The sequence below is a fragment of the Octopus bimaculoides genome, chromosome 1 (assembly GCF_001194135.2).
Source record: "Octopus bimaculoides isolate UCB-OBI-ISO-001 chromosome 1, ASM119413v2, whole genome shotgun sequence".
Classification (NCBI taxonomy): Eukaryota; Metazoa; Mollusca; class Cephalopoda; order Octopoda; family Octopodidae; genus Octopus; species Octopus bimaculoides.
Genome location: NC_068981.1, coordinates 181,915,888 through 181,926,939, shown reverse-complemented (window position 1 = coordinate 181,926,939; position 11,052 = coordinate 181,915,888). Strand labels below are relative to the sequence as shown.

The following is an 11,052-nucleotide window of genomic DNA, read 5'->3' as shown; positions in this document are numbered from 1 at the left end:
TATTTAGTGAGAGTTTTTTTCTTCCCTTTTCCATTTAGTTTTAAAATATTTCTAACAACCAACTGAAAAAAAAAAAGTTTTTATTCATGTTAACTTCTATAAAAATATTCATATACTAAGTAAAGCTAGAATAATATTTTAAAAATATTATGGTTGCAAACATAAAATAATTCTTTTGGTTTATTTACTATTATTTTTTTTAAATACTTTAGTTTTCACTGTCTTTTATCAACCCTTTTACTGCAGAATTCAGATATATCCACTCAAAATTTAATTACCTTTAACTGTGGAAAACAGTTTTATATGCTAATCTATCTTTTGTTAAGGTGTGTCATGTTTGAAACTATTTTCTGTCAAGTCTATTGAATCAATGTGACTCACAGAAAATACCAATTCTATTTTTTGGTAGATATTTAATACCATTCTTGGAATAACCATGAAAGTTAATTCTGCAGTTAAAGGTTGAAATTAATTTATTCCTTTCATTTCTAAAGAATTTTATAAAAGTAACAATATTAGGAATAAACTAAAAATACGTTTTTTGTTCATCTTCGCTTCTACAGACAATTTTGGCTGAAACTGTTTCAAATTTAGTTTTATATTTTTAGAAAGTAACCATGAAAGCTTGAAACAACTATCGCAGTCAATGTATATTTTTGCTTTCAAGAATGTCTTCATAACTTATCTACTTTTCCATGCTTGTACAAGGCAGACAGAATTTGTTAACGTAGATTTTCTATGGCTGGATACCTTTCCTGTCACCAATACTCACCTTACTTGGGTAAGGTAATATTTCCCCAAGGCCAGACATGTTTTCATGGATGATTGGAAATGGATGACACCATTTACATGATGATAGGACTCACAGCCATCACATGATGTCAGATAAGGAGACAATAATACACACACATGATAGGCTTCTTTTAGTTTTTGTCTACCAAGTCCAACTTATAAAGCTTTGATCAGTCCAGAGTTTTAATAAAAAACAATTGTCCAAAGTACAATGCAGTGGAACTGCACTTGAAATCATGTGGTTGGAAAGCAAATTCTTGCCACACAACCACATCTGCACATCGGACTTTTCTTAGTTTATCAATTTTATGCACGTTCTTTTTTGAAGTGTCATCTTACATATTTAAATTTTAGTGAAATAAAACAACACACTGAAATATTTTGAGGAGGAAAAAAAAACAAAACAACAAAAACATTTTATAAAAGCTTTAAACTGTATAAAAATTGTAATCTTACATGATGTGGATAGCCTATCCAACAATTAACAGGTTTCCACAGCCAGACTTTCTACAAAGGAAATACAACACATCTGAAGCATCATCAATACAATTAAAAGTAATTTTAAAAAATTATGCTCGTAGAAGGAAAGGGAAGTAAAATAACCACTGTTATAGGCATTCAAAAATAGAAGAGTTATACTGAAAGTAATGCAAAACTATTTCTATTAACTGATGTAGGTCATTCAAACTGTACATGTCCTCTGTAGTAACTCTCCTTCCTTGGTTTCATTGCAGGAAAATAATGGGTTCCACATGAAACAACAGGCTGTTATCGAGTTCTTGGAAAAGGAGGAGTTCAGACTGTCTGACATCCACAGAAGGCTACAGGTTCTTTATGGAGATGACACCACTGACAAAAGCAATCTTCACAAATGGATGAAGTAGACAAAAATCATGTGGTACGAGACCATCGACTGCAACCACTAATATGAATCACTATTAAGTGGGCAAATTGATTTACACAGATGAATGTGTCACAATTTGTGAGTTTATGGCACAATATGTTACTAAAAGATGGTGGAAAGCAGAGTACTGAAAAGTGTGAGCAAAGTGAGTACCTCAGCAGTTGACACTTAACTGAGAGAAGCATGAAAGTTTGTTCTGATTTACTAGAAGTGTCTGAAGCCAATCAAGACACCTTTATTTTGCCAAACTGGCAACAGGTTATGAAATGTGGGCATATCTTTATAATCTGGAAATAAAGGCTCAATCCATGGAATGTTATCACACCTTTTCTCCAGGGATTAAGAAGAGTCAACAACTGACACAGAAAAGTGATAGTAACTGATTTTTGGAAAGATGAAGGCATCATTCACCTTGATTTTGTGGAACATGGAAGTACAGTGAACAACAAAAAGCTGTTGAGACACTCAAAAAGCCATTAGGAGGAAGGGGCAATATATATGATTAATAAAAAGATCATGCCCACTTCTGACACAATACTAGAATAGCATTAAACTAAAATCTATTCTCTTGTACAATGTATTCTAAGTCATTCATCATTGTACTTTTTATGCCCATTTCTGACATGGGGTGGATAGAACTTACTGAGGCAGTATGCTGGATGCTCTTTCTGATAACATTTACTTGTTTACAACTAAAGTACTTCATTCCACTGGTCCTAATACATTGTGAAACCAGTGAGCTACCAGACATACTGTTCATGTAGGATATAAACAAATGTTACTACTGCCCAAGCAGTGTAAGTGCAAAGACACATGGAGACAAACACACATACATACAATGGGTTTCTGTCAACCAACTTTCACTCATGTGGCAGTGGTCAGCCCAAGGCTATAGTACCATTGTCATGTAGTTAGAAAATGAAACCATATGGTTGCAAAGTGAAGTTCTTAACTGCAGGGACATGCCAAAAAGAAATGGTAAGCAATACTTAAATTGTTATATTAAGAAAAAAATAAAAGAAACATACAAAACTAACATGGATACCAGAGGTGTTAGAATTCTAGAAGCTGTTAACTTTAAATTAAATTTTTTTTAATAAAAATGATTACAGTTACTTACATCCAAAAGCATCACCATTCCATAAATGAATATTGCAGAATAAAATGTACAACGCCATCTAAGAAAGAAAATGGTAAGAAAATATTCCAAAACGTTTCTAAGTGGAATTAATTCAATACAATATTTGATGGCATATAAGATCAATTTTTTTTTCAAGGAAAAAATCTCAAAAAATTCCCTACCCCCAGGTCCTACATGCAAAGTTGCTTTAAATATTTCTATGCGTTAATGCACTAAAAACTTTTTTTCCCCCCAGCTTTTGAATCAACAGCTAAGTTTTTAAGTTCATATTTTATTCAAATGTGACAGTCAATGTTTATAAATTTCCCATTTCTCATAATATCCCATTTGCCAAGGCCACATGTATTTCAGCCTGTCTTCCTCATTGCATAATGTTTATATGATGAAGATGCTGATTAAAATGTACATGTGTATTAATATGGTATTATTATTATTAATAATAATGATTCCTCCTATTAAAGGGACAAGACCTGAAATTTTGGGAGCCAGGGGACTTGTCGATTACATCAACCCCAGTCATCAACTGGTACTTATTTTATCGACTCCAAAAGGATGAAAGGTAAAGTCAACCTCGGCAGAATTGGAACTCAGAACTTAGCAACAGGTAAAACACCACTAAGCATTTCATTCAGTGTGCTAATGATTCTGCCAGCTCGCCACCTTAATAATAATAATAATAATAATAATGATAATAAGAATAATAATTAAATATTACGACTCCTTGTAAGTCTGTTTAACTATGAAGATTGGTATTTGTTTGCACAGGTTATGAACACAGTGTGTGTGTTTGCATACTCGTTACAATCGCCGCCCCCCTTCCTCCCACCATTTTAATTTAAACAGTACATGAACAGTTTCACCAAGCGGCTCATATACCCCACCTCCTGTACTGTGGATAAGGGTAAAGGTACATATTTTGCTTACTTTCTTATTTGTACCATATACCTCAATGCAAGCATCCATGAGTGCCATATACATCCAAGGGTATCGCATACATAAATATTTAGATATAATATTTAACAGTCCTGTGTAGCCACCCTCTCTCTTCTCTTCCTGGTCAACCAACATGCCCTCTTCTCATACTGTCTTCATCACATCTTTGCTGGCTCTTGCTCTGCATGTTGTAAGGGATTGAGGGAATTATAAATCATTGTAATTCATTAAATAAACTGTGTCCCAAAGCTCTACACTAGCTGGAAAGTGTTTGCACAGATCTTTTTAGTAATGGCAAAAGTTCCACAACTGCCTTCTCACTGTCACTCCCAAGTACACAATTTCAAGGCCATTACCATCAACATTGACACAATGAAAGGAAGGAATGGGGATATTATTGAAATACTGGAGCGATGCCATGTTGATGTGTGTGGTGTGCAAGAAGATGGAAGGGGAGCCTCTGGTGGATTCTTCACAGGTAAGAAATAGAGATTCAAATCCTTCTAGGTAGGCAGGAGTGATGGACTAAGTGGTGTAGGTAGAAAAGTGGGTAGATAAGGTAATTGAGGTAGTCAGAGTATGTGATAAGGTAATTTAGTTGAGACTTATCATAGATAAATTAACTGTTACATTTATCTCTGCCTATGCTACTCAGTCTGGGTTGGCTGATGAGTAAAAAGACTGATTCTACGAGGTCCTTTTGCAGACTACCTTAATGACAAATGACAGAGACTTTATTATTGTGGCAGATGACTTCAATGGACATGTTGGACAGCATCCCCACGGAGTGCATGGTGGTTATGGCTTTGGCCCTAGAATGAGGAGGGAACAAAACTGCTGGAGTTCTGTGATGCAAATGATCTCACAAGCTGCAACACTAACTTCAGAAAAACAGCCAGCCACCAAATCACTTATCAGTCGGGGGGGGGGGGGCATATAAACCAGATTGCTTACCTCCTCACCAGGCAATGAGATAGACAGATGCTTACAAATGCAAAGTTTTACAACCCAACAGATTACTAGTTAGCGACTTCAGAATTAGAGCTAGAAAGACAGAGATAAACCATTCTGGAAAAGAAGATTACGGAAGCTCAAAGACCCAGCAAACAGAAATTTTCATCAGGTAAATCACCCTGCTCAGAATGTAGGAAAGGAGTTGGAAGTAATTCCATTCGTTGCACCCAGTTTAAGCTATGGACACATAAGAGGTGCAGTGGAATCACAGGTAGATTAACAGATAAAGTCATCTTTGTATGTGGCAGATGTGCAGGAACAATAAGCAGTAAGGACACAGGCTCTCTGAAATGCCCAGGAGGCTCTCTTGGGGTTGTAGATAGTTTCTGTTACCTAGGTGACCAAATTAGCAATGGTGGAGGATGCTTTGAAAGTATTGTTTCCAGAATAAGAATAGGATGGAGGAAGTTCAGAGAGTTATTACATCTGTTGGCAATATAAGGACTCTCTCTCAGAGTAAAAGGTAGATTATATGATGCTTGAGTGCAATACTCCATGGTAGTGAGGCATGGGCTCTGAATGCAGAAGACATGCACAGACTAGAGAGAAATGAAGGCAGTACAACTATAAGAATTTGCAGATCTATCCAATCCCAAGACAGTATAGAAAAATAGAGTAAGTAAAGCAATCTAATCATCATCATCATCATTTAACATCCATTTTCCATGCCAACATGGGTTGGATGATTTGACAGGATCCAGCGAGACACAGAGCTGCACCAAGCACCATTGTCTGATTTGGCAGGATTTTTACAGCTGGATTCCCTTCCTAAAACTTGCCATCTTACAATATGTACTAAGTCGCCCCCCCCTGCCTTTTTTTTTTGTGCCACTGGTACTAGTGTAGTTGCTGATTAAGTTGTAAGGGGGGAAAAGAAGAAACTCAGAATTATATAGTTTAAAAGCAAACTTTGCATCTACATAGCCATGTCTGCACCTATACAAATATAAGAATTTGCAGATTCCTCCAACCCTAAGTGGGTACAGAAACAGAGAAATTAATGTAGATATTAAAAATAACTTTAGAAAATATATAAATAACCGAGAAAGATTACAACCCCCAAATTCCAGTAATGTTTTTATGAAAACTGATCAAAACTTAACTGGCTAACAACCAAATATCAAAATTAGCAGAAAACTTTTTGGCAGATTTCTGGACCAAACATATCTCACAGCCCACTGATTGAAACTGGTAAAAGGTTTATATTTGCAACAGCAGCAGCAAATGGGTGTAACATAACACTTACCTTACAACTGGCATTCCATCGGTTACAATGTTGCAGGTTTCAGTCGATATGAGTAGAACAGTCTGCTCATGAAATTAAAGTGCAGGTGGCTGAGCACTCCACAGACATATTTACCCTTAATGCAGTTCTCAGGGTGATTCAACATGACACAGAATGCGACAAAGCTGGCCCTTTGAATTACAGGTACAACTCATTTTTGGCAGCTAAATGGACTGGAGCAACAAGAAATAAAGTGTCTTGCTCAAGGACAGAATGTGCTGCCAGGAATCAAATTTATGACCATGAGCTGAATCCCCTAACCACTGAGCTATCTGCCTTCACCCACCTTAGAATTATAGACTTTATAAATCCTTAATTTCACGAGTAGGCAGTTCTACTGATTGGATCAACAGGAATGCTGGTTATTGTTACCGATGGAGAGCCAGGCCATACACACACACACACACACACACACACACACACACACACACAAAGAGGATTCTTTTAGTTTCTCTTTACCAAATCCACTCACAAAGCTTTATATTCAGTCCAGGGTCATTGTAAGAGACACTTACCTAAGGTGCCAAGCAGTGGGACTGAACCCAAAATGATGCAGTTGGGAAATAAACTTAACCACATACTTATACCTAATTTGTCAATAGTATTCTAATTCCAATCACATCTAAGATATATTATAGGAATATAAATGAACTCTGGTAATTTATTTCATTTTCCTCAGAAAGTAGAAAGGCAAAGATGACCAGAGGGATTTGAACTTGGAATGTAAAAGGTTGGGCTTAAACACTGCAAAGCAATTTATCTGACATGAATGGTTTTGTCAATTCATCAGCATCCTGGAATGTTTATAGTTAAATCATGTCCTGCTTCAGTGAATGAAATACCGCCATCTAAAAATAAGAACTCAAATAATAAATGAACTCGTCGTATCCAGTAGCAGCAATTTTAAGAAGATAGACTAAAGTAAACATACTTAAGTACCTTCCCCAAACAACTTTTTTTTTCTTTCTGCTACTACGTACTATATATTAAACTGATAAGCTGCCACCTACTCAGTTATTATGATACTATGATACACATAGGCTAAAATATAATCTCTTTCTGCTGCTGCCACTGCAATCACAGAGAAATCTGTGCACCTAATGCTCTTAGGAGAGAGAGAGAAAAAAAAACAAAAGAATCAAACCACTAGTTGTTGAGAAAAGTTCCTATAATTTAAACAGCATTAATCTCTGTCCTTAGTTTAGCTTTAAAGCCGATCTTACCCAGATTCCACAAATTTCTTCAGTACACTCGGTTTTTCTAGTTTCCGTCGACCTCTGAACCATCTTTCCACCTGACGAATGCTTAGATCTGTCTGCTTTGCTAATCCCTACAGGAAAGAAGAAAATGTTTCAATTATATTTTATACAATAAACGACAATCAATTATAACATGCAATCTTAGTATTTTTTTTTTAACCGAAGTATTAACTCTTGATATCAGTTTTGTAACTTGAGATGAAAGATAAAGGTGGCTTCCATTCCCACCCAACCTCCTATCCCAACAATTTTGTTTTCACAATTCCCAGTTGTTACAATGTTCCGTCTGTTCCATTGATTAATCTAGTCTGTCAAGAGAAACAATGTGCTCACATCAAAGCAGAGAAAATAGTTGACTGGCAATAACCCATCAAAAATTAAAATACACGTTTTTTTCATTCTTTCCACAATTTAGATTTTTCACAGCATTTTACAGCAGGCAATCCTAACAGACATACTTTTAGTGCCATGAAAATACTTAGCTTTTGAAATAAACAAATTCTAAAGATAAAGTAGTGTTAAATGTATATCTTTATAATATCATGAATGATGATGATGATGATGATGGTTATGTTGCTGATGGTGGTGGTGGTGGTTATAGCGACAGTGATGGTGACTGACCTTGCTTCACCATACGGAGTTCTTTCTATATTTAGCAACTGATGCACTTACTTTCATTACATAGTCAGGCCTAGATGCATTCAAGTATAATGATAAAAGCAAACCAAAAGTTGAACAAAGGAATATTCCAGTATCTGTTTACAAACTGGGATACGAACATGATTGGTGCACATTATCATTTAACAACATTTATCACAACTTAACCTTCTAACTATCAGATTACTTTGTCAAATGTAATGCTTATTGATCAGTTTCAAATTGATCATGAATTATCTCATGAGTTATCTCATTGCTTCAAAATTTCAAAGATGTGATTGTTAATTTTAGAATCACATTGTCCAGTAAGCAGGTGTGAAAGGCCAGATTGAACATAAAACAGGTAGAATATGTTGAGATTGAGATGGCCACTTTAAATGCTGCAGGTTAAACTGAAGATGACAAATTAGGTTAATTAGAATTAATGAAATTAACAACAAAATTACAGAATTAACACTTTAGACTAAAAAAAAAAAAAAAATGGAAGAAAAACATCAATTTACCATTGATGTGGTAATGGACCTTCAGTAGAGTCCGCTGGGGTTAGGGGGTTAAGTGTTCAAAAAGATCAATGTCTGTAGCCAGAACTAAGTTGTTAGATGAAAGGTGATTATCTTGGATTAAGAAGAGCCAACTCAATCCTCAGAGAATACTATACTAATGAAGCAGTTATCTTTTTTATTGATTGAATAACAATTGATAGAGGTGCATCTTAATGTTTGTCTGTGGTGAAATAAAAATAAAGGAAAATTGATAAAGCAATATAATTAGTGAGGATGGCCTATGTAAACAAGCAAACCAGAAAGATATTCCACACCTAAATAATACACCAACAATTTAATCAGTGCAAGTCATATCCTGTCCTAACAGGTTTAGTGATGACTGTTGTGCAACTTCATTATAGAGAAACTTGTCCAAGTGAGTCGTTATATCAACGTTGTTAGGAGGAAAGAAAATCTATAAAAAGAATTTTAGGCTAGCTTTACATATAATTATGACACATCATATCTTCACAGAGATATCAATTTTTTGTTTTTTTTGTTGGATATACTCAAATCAGGCAAGTATAGACCTGATGAGATGAGAAATGTTTATCGTGGAATTAAACAGCATCTTTGATTATCTGTCATTTTTTTTTTAATTCAATAATTTTGAACACATTGTTATCTTAAAAAACAGAAAAACTTTCAAAGGCAATTTAAAGCAAGACATAAGACAAAGTGATTACAGTATTAGTTTTGACTCCCTGCACACACGGTTAAAACACTGCCAAAGGCAACGTCACCTTCATTCACACAAAATAAGCTACAGGATATCGTATTTATGGAAGAGATAAAACACCATTTTTTTTTTTCTCAAACAAAGACAATATGAATACACGGTTTTTGCTAACTAGGAGCTACTATATGATGTGAGAGAGAGAATTGCTATTTTAGAGGATAAAATCACTTCTAAGTATATTTTTTCTTTTTCCTTATATTGAGAAATCATTATCAAAGCATGAAAACAGCATACATATTACACATTTTTTCAATGTAATTCTTTTATTATATGGTTGTGGATAGTACCATTTCACCCTGGTTCTGGGCTCTTCAGCATGACATAACTTGAGATTTTAAAATTAGTTTATCTAAAATCATTCAAAATCTAAAATTAAAGATGATCAACAATAAGAAAATTTATGCTTATGCACGTGCACACATATTCGATAGGTTTCTGGATAGTCTGACTACCAAATTTCACTCACAAGGTACTGATTGGCCTGAGACTATAGCCCAAGATAGGATTGAACCCAAAGCTTACAAGTTGTAAAAAGTGAACTTCTTAACTACTCAACTGTCTTGAAATGAATCACTTAAATCTAAAAAATATTTACTGAGTTATTTGCAAGCGTCCCCACCTCAAAGCATGTAAAATACTTTGCTTGAAGATAATGTAATGAAACTAGGAATAAAACAGATTATTCATAAAAACAACAACAAAGAACAAAAACAAAAAATTAAAAAAAAAAAAAAACAGGGTCTCGGATATTAACTGATAATCCTTTCAGATTATCAAATCTAAAGAGCCATATTTTCTGCCAGGCAACAGCTAGTCAAGATTACATATAAATAATATATTGCTAGACACATTGCTATCAAGATTTTATATATTATTTCCAAGATCATGTTGATTTCATCCAGCATCAATTTACAAGGTTTGTGAAATGGTTTTCATTATGTGCTCCATAGACTCACCACCCAATATGCTGCTCCAAACTTCCTCCCTCATTCACCACCATCCTGCACCATGTAAATTCATCCAGAAAATCTTATCTTTCATCAGTTCTAGGTCAACATCAGATTCACTGTGAAGTACTTAATGTTATTTTCCCTTGCTACACAGTATTTGTTTATCTGCACGAGGCGAGAAGGCTCTTACCTCAGTTAAACATGTCCCATACCGAGTTATCAATAGCTCACCAGCAGAAGTAATTAACTCGCAAAGTATTAATAATAAACCAAATGTAAAGGCCTGGAACTAGAGATAACCAGAATGGGAGGATTGAAAACAGAAATAATCTTAGTAATGGTTATCTTGGGGAATGGTTAAAAAAAATAAATAAATAAATAAAAACATGCAGGCGCAAGTGTAGCTGTATGGTAAGAAGCTTGTTCCCCAGCCACATGGTTCCAGGTTCAGTGCCACTGCATGGTACCTTGGGCAAGTGTCTTCTACTATAACCTCAGGCCAACCAAAGCCTCGCAAGTGGATCTGGGAGATGAAAACTGAAAGCAGCCCATGATATATGTATGTGTGTATCAGCATGACCGCAGCCACTTGGCTGAAACACATAGATAAATAAATATATATATATATATATATATATATATTATTTTGTTTAAAAGAGTTCCAACACTGTCTGTTTTTAATGTTTTATTTATATTCCTGCAGAACCAATGTGGGGTATAGAATATGGAATATACAATATATAATATAATATACAATATATAATATAAAATAAAATAAAATAAAAATGGATGGCACCATGAAAGAAAGTATTGAATGTAGATGAAATATTGAGTGT

The 11,052-nt window shown here is 34.8% G+C and overlaps 2 protein-coding genes across 3 annotated transcripts in view; one reads left to right on the top strand and one right to left on the bottom strand.

Moving 5' to 3' along the window:
• The window catches only part of LOC106872705 (ceramide synthase 6), a 136,610-nt gene that overhangs the window by 19,792 nt on the left and 105,766 nt on the right, over positions 1–11,052 (bottom strand). For both annotated transcript variants that reach the window (XM_052973080.1, XM_052973076.1), the window contains 3 exons: positions 7,293–7,399; positions 2,817–2,874; positions 1,249–1,299 (listed from right to left, as the gene is read on the bottom strand). In XM_052973080.1, the coding sequence (XP_052829040.1) occupies positions 1,249–1,299; positions 2,817–2,874; positions 7,293–7,399 (216 nt within the window). The remainder of the gene's footprint in view (positions 1–1,248; positions 1,300–2,816; positions 2,875–7,292; positions 7,400–11,052) is intronic.
• Positions 1–11,052, top strand: part of LOC106872721 (lateral signaling target protein 2 homolog) — a 188,997-nt gene that overhangs the window by 135,940 nt on the left and 42,005 nt on the right. The gene's annotated exons all lie outside the window — the stretch shown is intronic.